This window comes from Dermochelys coriacea, chromosome 3 (assembly GCF_009764565.3).
Source record: "Dermochelys coriacea isolate rDerCor1 chromosome 3, rDerCor1.pri.v4, whole genome shotgun sequence".
Classification (NCBI taxonomy): Eukaryota; Metazoa; Chordata; order Testudines; family Dermochelyidae; genus Dermochelys; species Dermochelys coriacea.
In genome coordinates, this window is record NC_050070.1 from 85,437,451 (window position 1) to 85,452,348 (window position 14,898).

The window sequence follows — 14,898 nt, forward strand, 5'->3', positions numbered from 1 at the left end:
CGAATATAGACTAACACGGCTGCTACTCTGAAACCAGTAAATATTCTGTGCAGCTATTCCATAGAAACTAGATTTAATTATTTATCTTTACTATAACATTAAAGGTTGTGCCGTCTACTTGTGTTCTTCCCACCACAGTCCCAGTTATTTAATGCAATATGTGCTGGCATGTTGCATTTCTTAGAATGTGCGTTCTGTATCAGTGCAGAATGGTATAAATTTAAAAATTAATATGCTGCTGTAACAGTTCAGTTTAAGGGCTGTTTCTGAGGGTAGCACTCAGTACTTTAGCATGTGGCAATAACTTGACCAGTGACTGCTTCAACTTGTAAGAGGTTTGAGGGCTCTGGAAGAAGCACACTCAGACTCTAGTGGGAAGCAAGCACCAGGTCAATGCTCTGCAGTAAATCCAATAGGTAGTCTGGGAGAAAAGTTGATGGACTTCAAAGAATATCTCATCCAGTCCTTCTTGGCTGAGGAAGATATCTTAAATATAGGGCTTTGAGGAAGATATATTGGGGCAAAGAGAACTGAGAACCAAGAGGAGAATCAGTCACTGAGAACATATGCAGAGCAAAAATTTCAGCTAACAACTGGTATTTTTGCTTTTATTATAGGTTATGCATTAGATCCCTCTCTAGATACTCAGGACGTTGCTACTAAATACATTGGTTCTGTAGAAGAAGCTGAAAAGAATCAAGGTAAGTAATGTCAAATTTGATGTAAAACAAAATGGTTTTAATGGCAATCTGTTCTGTTATGTTTCAGTTTTATAGAAAACAGGCTATCATGAGATGCTAGGAAATATTAACAAAGATGAAATTTTTTCTTTTTTTTTTTAAACTCAATAATGAACTGTAGTTTCCCTTCCACGGTCAGGTTAAGAATAGTTTGGGGGGGGGGGCAAGGGGTGTTTCTCATTGGGTTTTGTTTGTTTGTTTGTTTGTTTTTGTTTTTCCCTGGAATGTGAATCTTTTTAATAGTCATCTGATTTTTTTCTAACATCAGATTTCAGATTATGATTTGACATTAGAATAGAACATTTTTTTCATATATAAATGGACTTAACAGGTATGTATTTTGGAGTTCAATTGAGCTGTGGTGTCGTCATCCTTATTCCATCATGCTCTGAGCTAAAATTGTGTTTTTTCCTGCATTGTAATAGCTTTTTTAAGTAGGTTAATCAGCTGTATCATACTATTCAGTGTTACGGGGTAAGCGGATGAATGATGTATACACCAATTTACCTTAACACTTCTGTTTGCAACTGTATGTTATCAATAATTAGCAAAATGGAGCTGTTCTCCCCCGACCCCCAAAAAAGAAAAACTACTGAAAGGTAGCCCAGTGGCAGGATTTTCGTCTGGAGGCAGAAGGGCCTGTAATTACTACTTTGATGTAACATATTAAATGTTTTTAGTTCTAGTAAAGTGGTTTCTTTACATTTGAAATTATGCTCATGTAAACACCTTCTCACAATTAGTAACATCTTCCCGCATATAGCCTGAAATTTGTTTCTATGTTTAATTAATACAGACTGCTGTAGCTTGTTCAGTATGTTATTTTCAAATGTTTTTAAAAGACTTTAACTTCACTTTCTCCTTTTAAAATTGAAGTTGAGGATATTAGAGTTCCTTTCACATAACAATTCCATTGGGGAGAGAGGCAGTCAAGATAAAAGTTGTTTTAAAATTAAAACTTAACCTGTTACTCATAACATCTGTAGTTAATGTAAAGTTTTTAAAAACTCTGATTTTATTTATAAGGTGTACTGTTTGTTTGCTTTGACATTATACTGGCTCTTTGCCTTTTGTTTATAGGCAGTGTCACTTTCTGATTCATATGCAGTAAATGTTTATGATTTCTGAGTGTATACATTGTTTTAAAAATCACTAATATATATCCTCATATGAAGCATTCTGTACAACTTAATGCATAATCTAAACTTTAATGTCTAAAACTCACTGTCACTTCGATTTCCCTCAATATTTTTCTTAATGCTTGTATATTGCAATGTTGAAATTCTGAAAACACAAACTTTACTTTTGTAAATGTAAAGAGCATAGCACTCATGGTAGGTTAGTGCACGTGTGCAGCTCTTGTGTGAGACTTGAAAGATGCTTGGGATGAAGGGAGGGTCGGCAGATGATTGGGGATTCTAATTATTTCTCTAGCGACTGATCTTGGAAAAAAAAATCTGGTGGTGGAATAGGGAAGCTTAGTTTTCTGGAAAGTCAAGATGTCTGGACTCAATTGTTTTCCAAACTTTACAGAGTACAAAATGTGAAACAATTAAAAATGCCTAGTCACTGTGTTCATATGGCTACAAAAGAGTAATGATAAATATATTTTTGTGGACTTCACATGTATTTTGACTCATGCATGATTAAGTAACTTATAATAGCCATCCATCATACCTAGAATCTTACAGCCTACCCATCTTCTCGTTACTTTGGATTAAATTAGCTACATTCATAAGTAGATAAGTAAAGCAGCATTGTGATCCAGAAGACCTCTTCCCTTCTGATATAACTTGGTATTTCTATACTGAAAATACAGTGACTTGTGTTCTTGAAGTTAAATGTTGCATAAACGTCAGTGTGTATAGTGTCATGTTTCTTCCTGTAGGTTTAACAGTATTTGAAACAGGACAAAAGAAAATAGAAAAAAGGAAGAAATTCAAAGAGAATGATGCATCTAATATTGATGGCTTCCTGGGACCATGGGCAAAATATGTGGATGAGAAAGAAGTAGCCAAACCCTCAGAAGTAAGCGTTTTTTAAAGTGTATTAGGTAAGAATTGTTAGCAACACAGTGGAATACCATGACAGAGACCAAGGTATGGAAGTAATCTTGTGACTTCACCAGTATAGGCCAGTGGAGACCAAATGTACTGTGGCAATGATACATTTGAACGTAGTGCTTTAAGTGCTGTATGTTTGAAAATTTGGACAGTTGCTTTAGAAGAGATTTTGTATTTTACTTTGTTGGCCTGAGGGTAGCTGCTGTATGATAACAGAAGCAGCTTGGTGAAAAGAATAGTCAAGAAATACTCTTTAGTAGGAAAAAAGACAAGGCTTGCCTCCCTTCAATCATTGACACTTAGGGCTTGTCTACACATACAGTGCTACAGTGACACGTCTGGTGAAGATGCTTTATGCTGATGGGAGAGAGCACTCCTGTCAGTATAATAAAACCATCTCTGTGAGAGGAGGTAGCTATGTTTGGGAAGCGTTCCCACTGACACAGCACTGTCCATACCAGCGCTTATCTCAGTGTAACTTGTATCACTCAGGGGAGTGGTTTATTCACACCCCTGAGTGACATAAATTATTCTGATATAAGCTGTAGTGTAGACATAGTCTTTGCTATAGCCTGTATGCCTGAGTAGAATGAATTTGTTTTAAAATTCTTTCTAGAGTGTGTAGACCTTTCTAAGCTGTTCTGGCTTTGGTTAAAATTTTACTTTTTTAATTGGCTTTTTTCCTATACGGAAAATATTTCTAATATTCATATTTAATTAATTAATAAATATTAATTCTAGTAAATTAACAATGTTTCAGTTTTGTCTTTTTTTGTCTTCATCTTCAGGGTAACTTTTTTAAAAAGTCAAGACCATATTTTGTTTTTCTAGGAAGAGCAGAAAGAGTTGGATGAAATAACAGCAAAGAGGCAGAAGAAAGGCAAACATGAAGATGATAAACCTGGAGAGGAGAAGACTATCTTGCATGGTAATACCATCTTAGTCTGCTTTAATTTCTGCTACGTTCATTATCAAGGATAATATCTTGTAACTTCGTGTCAGCTATACTGGTAGCTATACCACGTGAATCCCATTAGGTCCCATATAGAACTGTAAAAGGAGTTAGATTCTCCTGTAGGCTGTGTCTACACTACAGACTTTTGAAGAGGTGTGATATCTGACCAGCGTATCTGTGCTGACAGAAGCTCATAGTATGGATGCAGATATACCAGCAAATTTGCATTGTTACAGGTATAGCGTTTTTCTTTCATGGGGGTAGGGAGGAAGACAGTTTTACTGGTACCAAGGGCAGTTGTGCTGGTATAGCTGCAATCCATGATAGGACCTATTCTGTACTGGTAAAGCATCCCTAGTATAGACAAAGCCTAAGATAGAGGAACTAGGAGCAGGGGGAGAGAGAGGTCCTGCAGGGAACAGCCATATTCATGGCCAAGCTCAACTGAAATGTTTTTAAATTAACAGAAAAAGAAAACCTCAGTAAGGGGGCAAATTTGAACCAGTGCCAGTTTTGTATTGCTAAGAGTAGTGGCCCACATTCGTAAGGTAAATTTGTAGGCCCAAGACAATGTCACCTGTTTGTATATTGATTTCAAAAACGCTGGCAGTCACCTTGAAATTGCCATTCATTATTTTACAAAATGAAATCTTTAGGGTTTTGGGTTCTGCCCCGTTGCAGATCTAGTACTTCACTAAGAAATTGATGCAAGTTCAGTCGTATGCCTTGATCTTGTATTAGCAAGTAATACTTTGGATTACAGTTCATGCTGTAACAGATTATATATTAAACATTAGACAGTCATTTAAATTTTGTTGTTAGTCTGTTTTATGCCAAGTTTCTTGCTGTCATGTTGTGAATAATTGTGTAGCCAAGTAGACTTGCTGCACATTGAAAGTTTGCATCTTTACATAAGAAAAATTAATTAGGGCCTCATCCCAAAGCCCTAAGCAAGCGAAAAACCCAAGCCTTTCAATGACAGTTTTGCATTCATAGGGCCTTCATGAATAAAATTAAAGAGAGTAACTTATAAACTGGGAATCTTCTTTCATTGGTGCTAATTCCTACCAACAGGAAAATACAGAACTGGAAATTCTTTTCTCAGTCATATAATAGGAAAAGGAAAGAGTTGTATTACTTACATTTAAGACTTACTGTATTTGTCATGACCCTGGTATGTCAATAGCATAACACTCAACAAAGTGAAGAATACAGAACAAATAGACCTGATATTTTGTATCTAGTGATTTTTTTTTCCCTTCTCTTTTTTCCCAGAGAAAGGTTCAGCAGGGAATAAACGTTAGAACTGCTTGTTCTGTACTCTTCAGCTGTAAATGATGGATTTCTGAAAAAATAAGCTTATGACCAGAAAGTCATCAGTGCTTCTGTTCTCTGTGTATCTTAAATTATTGGTAACTTATTCCCATGCAAAAAGACTTCACCTGAAGTTTAAGGCAGAATGGATCTAAAATAGTCAGACATAATACCCTTAAGGAACACTTCATTGTTCTCAAAAAACGAACTTCATGGAAATTCCAAATTAACGTTCCATTGTATTAAATTACCTAAAATATTCAGTAATATGCAAGTAAACGGTTAAGGTCACTCAAGAAACTTAATGTTGCTTCAAAAATGCTCCGATGAGACAATCTAGAAATTAAGAGACTCTTTCTTTCCATCGCACAGGTTCATCTCCTTTGTAGCTAATGTCGAAGTGCTGGATATTCTCTGAAACATCATTGCCTAAATATCACAGTTTTTTATTTCTTAGATGATTTGCCCCCTCTGTATTTTCAGTCGTATCTGGTTGGTGGTGGTGGTTTTAGGGGTGAGGTGGACTAGCTTTACTGCTGTTAGCCAAGCTGACCAACGGTTCTGTGAGGGGGAATTAGATCTTTATCTGACTTGTTAGCAAATCCATTGATGCACTATATTCCATTCACAGGGCTAGCTGGAAATATAAATTGCCCCCAAGTTGCCATCAGTTACTTCTGTGAGCCCCACTGAAGGCAATAGGATTGCACAGGTGTAAGGGACTGACATCAACTCCTGTTGAAACAATGGGAAACCACCTCATTGATTTCAAAAGAATTGGACTGAGCCATAAGTGAGGGCCCTATCTGGTCTGTGGAACCTTTATCGCTGCTGGCGATAAACAAGCCATGGCAAAAAAGCTTAATGTTCAGAACCAAAGCAGAGTTTCCAGAAAAACTCGACTTCTTATTTGTAAACTGGGTAGATTTAATATCAAATGGCTGGAACACAATAAATGTAGAAATCCAAAGAGCAATTTTTGCTTTTTGTGTGAGTGTGTGTGTGTGTGTGATGGTTGGATCTTCCCAAGTCTGTAACCTTTGAAACTACAGGTTCCCTGCAATTCATAGTACTCTTTTTTTTGTTTGTTTTTCTGTTTTTGTTTTTGTTCGTTTTTTTTAGTCAAAGAAATGTATGACTACCAGGGAAGATCCTATCTTCATGTTCCTCAAGATGTTGGCGTTAATCTCCGTTCTACAGTGCCCCCTGAGAAATGCTATCTCCCAAAGAAACAGCTCCATGTATGGTCTGGACATACAAAGGTAGGAAATATTGTTTGTTTTGAAAATGTGATTTTTCTTTTTTTATAATGTAAATTTTTGTCTTTGTGGCTAAGTAGCTTTTCAGATCCTTATTTATAAAACAATGGACCCAGACTCATTCAAGACAAATTTTCTGGAGTTTCCAAAATTGTGCATAAACAAACTGGGTGTTCGCATACTCAAATGTGTATTCATTCATTTACCAGTTACCATGCACAATTGCAGGTTTTGCACATATGTAGTGAAATCCTGGTCCCCAGGAAGTCAATAGCAAAACTCCCTCTGGCTTCAGTGGGACTAGGATTTCACCCATTCACTAATACATGAACAAATTAGGTTTAATTCTGGAGGATCATGAAAATTTTGCCCTTATTGTGAAAATTTGTAACATAATTCCCTATCAAAAACAGTTTCATGGTATTAGCAGTAACATCACAAAATTTCCCATAATGCAGTTGTTGACTACAGTTTCTCCTGCAGAAGTCCTCCTTCACCAACACTGTTTACTCTACCACTTATGTCAGTATAATTTGTATCGCTCAGGGATGTGAATAAGCCACCCCTGAGTGACAAAAATTACACTGACCTAAGCACTGATGTGGAAAGTGTGGGGAGTCCCTGAAAGAGAGGGAGGGTATCACCCAGGGAGCTTGTGGTAGGGATGCCGGGAGCCCCTTGTGTGTGTAGCGAGCTACAGAAGCTATGAGTTTGCAGCCCCCTAGTTATTTAGACTTTATGTATGATTGCACAAAGTCAGTGACATTAAATATCAATAACAGAAGGATTTCCCTACTTTGCCAGTAGCTCTTAGAGATAGAGTCCTGGGTGAAAGCCAGCTCACTTAGGGTCAATCCAGATAAACCTGAGATGAAGCTGGGAGGAGGAGGGGAAACATTTTAAAGAACTATTTAACTGCTCCTTGAATTCTGGTTTATTTTTTACAATCATCGGAGTGGCTTGAAAACTCATATTCTTACTCGACTTTTCTCCATGCACCCAAATGAGAGTGGTCAACAACTCTTTCACTTCTAGCTGGCCAGGATATTGTGCCTGTCCATCCCTTCTAGATACAGCTTTTATTCTGGTTCAAATGTGTTTTATTACCAAATGGTTGGACTGCTGTAGTGCCTAATCTAGAGCTAGCCTTGAAGACCATTCAGTGGGTCCAGATAATGCAGACTGGATGTGCTTGCTTTTTAGGTAGAACAGACTGCAGATGTGGCACGCTATTTTCTGACCTGTAAATTGGTAAAACTTAACGTCTGGACTTTAGCCCTGGTCTACACTACAGAGTTAGGTCGATGCAAGGCAGCTTACTTTGACCTAACTCTATAAGCATCAATGCTGAAATATAACTCGCCCGCTACACTGATTTCACCTTCGCGATAGGCACAGTGCTTAGGTTGATGTGGTTAGGTTGACACAGTGTCAGTGTAGAAACTGCATTGCTGAGGTCGACTTTCAGGCGCTAACCTTCAATGCCCCACACTGACAGTTATATTAGTCCATAAACTCCTGGTGAGGATGCGCACCACCAACAAGGAGCGTAGTGTGGACGTGCAAAAGCAGTTTAATTATTGTGTGGCTGTACATCAATGTAACTTAGGTTGTCATGGTTTTGTATTGTAGACATACCCTTAGTTTTCAAAGGCTGCCTCTGCCATGTGTAGTAGGACAACTGCACTCTGAAGGAGCCCCTTTAGTTAGCTGTTACTAGACAGAAGCTGTTGAATCGGGGGCGGGTATTTTTCAGAGTTGGGCATCTGAGCCCAAGCTGGATTAAGTTTGTGATACAATTCAAGGCACATCTCCTTACCCAGAGCTTTCAACTCAAGGCAGATTCTGGAGACTCCTATTGTTTAATCCCTAGACATTTAATCTACTGGCTGCTGTCCGCTGTCTTGAATCTCATCCAGTAAGATGAGCCAGCTGTAGCAGAAGGTGTATGTTCCTCATTCACGCATGGTCATTAGGTACTATCCTAATCATGTTAAATGTGCTTAAACATGACATTGTGTTAAATGTGTTGCAAAGCTGCAATGAGAAGAAAATATTAGGGCCTGGTATATTCTGTGGCCAGCTGGGCCTGATTTCTGGGGCAGTGTTCTTAGAATCTCTAGCATTTTGTTGCAGCAGGCTGGAAATTATGCTGTAGAATCATTTACATTTGAAAAATGAACAGTGCAAATGAGTTATCTATGAAAATGAAGGTACAAGTAGAGCAGTAGCCCTTCTACGTTTTGATACTTTTCTACGTAGGTCCCACAATTTCACTATTTAATATGCCAAACTTTTTATACTGACAGTGCATAACTAAGATTTTGGGGGAGGGCAAGGAAAGAGAAAGCTAGATATTGTGGCAACTGGGGATATTTGGGGCTTTGGCCCTAAGAGAGAGAAGCATATGACCTGTGCCTTTCTGCTAAAAGGGGAAGCACTGAAATGTTGACATCTCAATGGGGTGGTAAAGATTAACGCTGTAATGATTTGGGCAGTTTCTGCCTCTTTTGGAGCTGTTGTGTCTGTCTTTTTGCATAATTCTGAACTTTAGAAATCATGGGTGAAAATCATGGCCCCATGGAAGTCTGTACCAGAATTCCCTTTGACATCAGTGGGGCTAAGACTTTCATTCCTTGTGGTTTTTTTCCTGCACCAGCAATTTATGGTAGCAGTAGTGGGAGAGCTTATATAGACCAACTGCAGAAGTTCTTACCGACCAAGTCTGCTAATCCTGTTTAGTGAAGATAGTTGGAAGGTAAAAATGCCTGCATTATGTCTACACTAGCACTTCCACCATTACTGCTCCCTGTAAAGCTGCATTGTTAGAGTCCTATTCAGTAGTTAATCTTTTTTTTTAACCCCACTGTGTTCCATGCACTGATTTCCATGGTACCTCTTAAAATCCCCTGCAAATCTTTAACATTGAATAATCCTAATACTCAAGAAAAGATGTTCATACATTGTGTTTACTCTGAGTGCAGCTGTTGTTTACTCATCAGAAAACTGCACATGCAAATTTCCTATATGAACAATTACCTGTTTACATGTGCAAATTTTAGTGGGAAAAGTTTGCCAATAAAACTTAACTGTTATGAAAATTTGGTTCTGTATCTGTCAACTTAGTGCCTCTTTTGTGTGTTGAGCAATAAGTAGGCTTGGGAGGCTGTATAAATAATCAGGAATAGTATTTTAAACACACTTGAAAACTTTCTGAATCAGTGTTTCCTTCACTTCTCCCGTTCTGAGTTCAAGGTTTAGTTTCCTTGTATTAGTGATGTTTCAAACTTCATATGCAATGTAGCATTTTTATGAACCCCCTTGCTCTGTTTAGGTATCTGTAATAAAATAAGCTTGTTGTGTGAAACCAGCATCCGGAAATCAGGGTGCTGTAAAATAAAGTGATGTAAAGTATTGTCTGTATGAAAGTCTTTGGGGGTTTTTTTTCCCCAACATACGTATCTGTTGATTTTATAGTAACCTCTTTAAAAATCCAATTGCAGCCCACTGGGATTATTCACCTGAGTAAAGTTACAAATGGCCTTTAGTGTTTGCAGGGTCAGAGCCTGTGTGGTTGAAGTTGTTGTCATGCAAGAGGCCTGAGTTAGAAGTTACCCCAGGAGGCTGCTTAGAGAGGCCCCAGTTACTGGTCACAGGATTGTAATATAAAGAGGATTGTAGTCACGATTGTGCAGAACTGGGTGTATTATGAAGAGGTCAGATTGGCAGGGGGGAGAGCTCTGTGTTATTCTTTTGTCAAAGCTAACGTTCCAAACCCACAATTTGAATTTCTTTTCCAAGGGCTGCCATGGTAATGGTATGGGTGGGTGTCAGTGTGGGAGGGGAAGGGGGCATGCACACAACTGTTGCAGTGACTCAGGATTGCCCCCTGGTGATTCAGCAGGAGCAATTGTTTAAAATACATTGCTGTGTTAAAAGGAGCAGGAGATTGTACAGGCTCCTCTTCAATATTCAACGTTTCTGATAAGGTTGTGTTTTAGGATTTGATCTAAATATTTTAGAAAAGAGGGAAATTGAGCTAGGAAAAAAATCCACATCCTCAATTTGCTGTTCCTTAATCATTTATGTTCTTATTTACAGGGTGTCAGTGCAGTCAGGTTGTTTCCACTCTCTGGCCACATATTGCTATCTTGCTCCATGGACTGTAAAATTAAAGTGAGTTGTTTCTGATATATCTTCACTTCATACAAATGTAGCATTCACAGCATTTAAATAGTGAGTCTAATTCTGTTAGAACACATACTTTTCCAGGGTTTGAGTCCCCTGTTTAAATCTGTATCAGGCTAAAAATTGTCAAATAGTCATCCTACATTCTAATTTTTCTCCCAGAAATGGTTTGAATTAGTTTTTGTTCTGCATAGAAATAGTTAAGTTATCAATCACCCCCTTTGAATGTAAAAATAAGTAATGCAGAAACTATTTTAATGCAATATAAAGATCACAGTTAAAATAAAGTCAAGAAGTGCAAAAATTAAGGTTTTTGCAGCAACCTGTGTGTGTGTTAAATAGATGCCTATCACCGCCCTGCCCACATTGTGTGTACTGTGTTTTGTATTCTTCTCCCTCATTTCTCATCTGTTTTTATGTTTAGACTGTAAGTAGGGCTGTCGATTAATTGTAGTTAACTCATGCGATTAATTTTTTTTCATTGCACTGTTAAACAGAATACCAGTTGAAACTTATTAAATTTTTTTGGATGTTTTTCTACATTTTCAAATATATTGATTTCTATTACAACACAGAATACAGTGTACAGTGCTCACTTATATTATTTTTTATTACAAATACACCTCTACCCCGCTATAACATGACTCTGTATAACCCGGGTTTGCATACAATGCGGTAAAGCTCAGACACATTGCTCTGAGCAGCATGTTAAGGGTGCCGGGCCGGGGCCAAGGGGTTGGATAAGGGGCAGAGGGTCTTGGGGGCGGTCAGGATCCCCCCCCGGGTCTGGGAGACAAGAGCTGTGAGGGGCACTTTTGGGGGCCCCGCAGTCCGAGTGGCCATGGGTATTAGCGGGGGGCCGGGAGCAGTCCACTCAGCTTCCCTCGCCCCGGCCTCAGCCATGTCACTCAGGGGAGGGGGTTTGGGGGAAGGGATCCCCCCAGCACTCGCTGGCAGAAGCGGAGCAGCCCAGCCCCAGCCCGTTCCACTCCTCCATCTCCCAGCCGCGGTGCTCTGCTTCCCACCGCAGGTGAGTACGGCGGGCCGTCCTTTCCCCAACCTCCCCGCACTCACTCACGGCGGGAAGCTGAGCGCTGCAGCTGGGAGCTGGCGGAGTGGAGCGGGCTGGGACAGTGTTGCTCTGCTTCCCACCGCTGCCGGTGAGTGCCTGTCGGGGCGGGGGGTGTTGATAGGGGTCGGAGCACTCCAGGGACGGAGTAGGGGGTGGGGTCCTGGGGGTGATTAGGGACGGGGATCTCTGGAGGGGGCGGTCAGGGAACAAGGAACAGGGGGGGCCAAAGCAAGTTCAATATAACGTGGTCTCACCTATAACGCAGTGAGATTTTTTTTTTTTGTCTCCCAAGGACCGCGTTATATCAGGATAGAGGTGTATTTGCACTGTAAAATGATAAAAGAAATAGTATTTTTCAGTTCACCTCATACAAGTACCGTAATGCAATCTCTTTATTGTAAAAGTGCAGCTTACAAATGAGGAATTTTTTTGTTACATAACTGCACTCAAAAACAAAACAGTGTAAAACTTTAGAGCCTACAAGTCCACTCAGTTCTACTTCAGCCAATTGCTAAGGCGAGCAAGTTTGTTTCCATTTATGGGAGATAGTGTTGCCTGCTTCTTATTTACAGTGTCACCTGAAAGTGAGAACAGGTGTTCACATGGCACTTTTATAGCCGGTGTTGCAAGGTATATACATGCCAGAGATGCTAAACATTTGTATACCCCTTCATGCTTTGGACACCATTCCAGAGGACATGCTTCCATGCCGATGGCACTCGGGTTTTTTTTTGTTTGTTTTTTTTTAAATGCATTAATTAAATTTTGACTGAACTCCTTGTGAGAGAATTGTATGTCTCATATTCTGTTTTACCCTCATTCTGCCATATATTTCATGTTATAACCGTCTCAGATGATGATCCAGCACGTGTTCGTTTTAAGAACGTTTTCACAGCAGATTTGACAAAATGCAAAGAAGGTACCAATGTGAGATTTCTAAAAATAGCTACAGTACTCGACCCAAGGTTTAAGAATTTGAAGTGCCTTCCAAAATTCAAGAGGGACAAGGTGTGGATCATGCTTTCAGAAGTCTTAAAAGAGCAACACTCCAATGTGGAAACTACAGAACCCAAACCACCAAAAAAGAAAATCAACCTTCTGCTGGTTGCATCTGACTCAGACGATGAAAATGAGCCTGCATTGGTCCACTCTGCTTTGGATAGTTGTCAAGCAGAACACATCATCAGCATGGGTGGCAGGTCACATAGGCTGGGGGAGACTTTGCCTCCCCAAACAGCCAGGTGTGACCCTTCTCCCGGCTCTGACCGCTCCCTGTGTGCAGCTCCAGTCCTCTGGCTCCAGCCTTCCCAGTGCTCCGTGGCTGGGGAGGCTGCAGCCATACGCCATCTGCACTCTGGAGCTGGGGAGGCTACGGCCGGCCGCCCAACCCCCAGGGCTGGGGAAGCTGGGACCATGCACCGCTTGCCCTCCCAACACTCCTTTGGGGCTGGGGGGGGGCTAGCCATGGGACTGGGCTAGTGGCCGCTGTGGGGTGGGTGTGTCTGCACTCCAGCGGAAGTGGGGGCTTGGTTCTGGTGGGGGGGGGGGGAAGAGGCATGGCCGTGGGCGGAAGGGGTGCGGCTAGGGGCTAGCGTTCCCCAGCCGGTGGTTCACGCACCACCCATGATCATCAGCATGGATGCATGTCTTCTGGAATGGTGTTGAAGCATGAAGGGACATGTAAATCTTTAGTGCATCTGGCATGTAAATACCTTGCAACACAAGCTACAACAGTGCCATACGAACGCCTGTTCTCGCTTTCAGGTGACATTGTAAACAAAACGCGGGCAGCATTATCTCCTGAAAATTTTAACCAAACTTATTTGTCTGAGCAACTGGCTGAAGTAGGACTGAGTGAACTTGTAGGCTCTAAAGTTTTACATTGTTTTACTTTTGAATGCAGTTATTTTTTGTACATAAGCCTACATTTGTAAGTTGCACTTTCATGATAGAGATTGCATTTTCGTACTTGTATGACGTGAATTGAAAAATACTGTTTCTTTTGGTTTTTACAGTGCACATATTTGTTATAAAAATAAATATAAAGTGAGCACTGTGCACTTTTTATTCTGTGTTGTAGTTGAAATCAATATATTTGAAAATGTAGAAAACATCCAAAAATATTTAAATAAATGGTATTCTATTATTGTTTAACAGCACGATTAATTGCTTGACAGTCCTAATTGTAAGTCTTTTGGGACAGGCATTCTGGTTTCATGTGTGTATGTAAAATGCCTAAAACAATTTGGGTGTTAGCACAGTATAAGTACTTAATAATAGCATTTAAATGCTAATACAATTAGGTTGTGAAGGTCACAAGTCCTTAAGCTTACCTTTGCTGCTGCTATCATTTGGTAGAACATGATCTTCTGTAAAGCTACATTTTATAGCTGGGACAAATGTTGATAGCAAAACATTTTTTGCTGAAAAGTTCCTCTTTTGAGTTTATGAAACTGGACCATTTAATTTCTTGTTGCTGAATGAAATTTCATTTTAGTTCAGCCATGCATACTATGGAGATAGTTGCAGAAATTCTGTGGCAAATGTTCACATTATTTCTGAATTTCAAGATAGGCTAGCTGTGGTCAAAATTCTCAGATAGTGTCCTGTACATCTGTCGTTAAACATTTCATAAGAATGTGGTACAGAAATTAACATTTCTGGTTTTGTTTTGTTTTTTCTTTAAGCTATGGGAGGTATATGGTGAACGAAGATGCTTACGAACGTTTATTGGTAACCTCTTTTTTTACTGAACTCTTTTTAATATACATTAAAACAACTTCCTTCTTTCCTTGTCTCCTCCTCCCCCCTGCCCAAGTAGATTTAATTACTTGGTGATTTTGGGGGGAGAGGGTGTCAGTGCTACAGAAGACATGTAGGCATCTGAGAAAAATATCAGCTTTTCAGTATGGTGTTGGCATGAATGCTGAAGAGGCTGCATTTGTGAATGATCTTACTTTGTTTTTAATCAACATGATTTAGTGTTGGCACTGAAGACTTCTAGACCATAAAAACAAGATATTAGTGTACTGGGTCAATCAGTTATGGGTCATTACCAGAAATGGATCATATAGATCCCCATTATTGTTACCTACTCCTCCCCTCAATATGTCATGTCTGAAATTAGATAGCATGTTAACAGTAAAGATAGTGTCTCCCTACTTGTATTGTGAGATACCTAGTACGCTTTTGGGTGTACTAAAATTAACGATTGTGATGCCATCATTTAACTAGGTCTTCTCTTCTGGGCTACACAAGAAATGAATTTCTAATGCAAAAGGAACAGAGAAAAACTTCCCACAAAAAC

At 39.7% G+C, this 14,898-nt stretch overlaps 1 protein-coding gene across 2 annotated transcripts in view; it reads left to right on the plus strand.

The window, feature by feature from the left end:
• CDC40 (cell division cycle 40) overlaps window positions 1-14,898 on the plus strand; it is a 52,996-nt gene that overhangs the window by 22,080 nt on the left and 16,018 nt on the right. For both annotated transcript variants that reach the window (XM_038395656.2, XM_043510817.1), the window contains exons 4-9: window positions 618-701; window positions 2,629-2,768; window positions 3,635-3,731; window positions 6,195-6,334; window positions 10,433-10,507; window positions 14,279-14,324. In XM_038395656.2, the coding sequence (XP_038251584.1) occupies window positions 618-701; window positions 2,629-2,768; window positions 3,635-3,731; window positions 6,195-6,334; window positions 10,433-10,507; window positions 14,279-14,324 (582 nt within the window). The remainder of the gene's footprint in view (window positions 1-617; window positions 702-2,628; window positions 2,769-3,634; window positions 3,732-6,194; window positions 6,335-10,432; window positions 10,508-14,278; window positions 14,325-14,898) is intronic.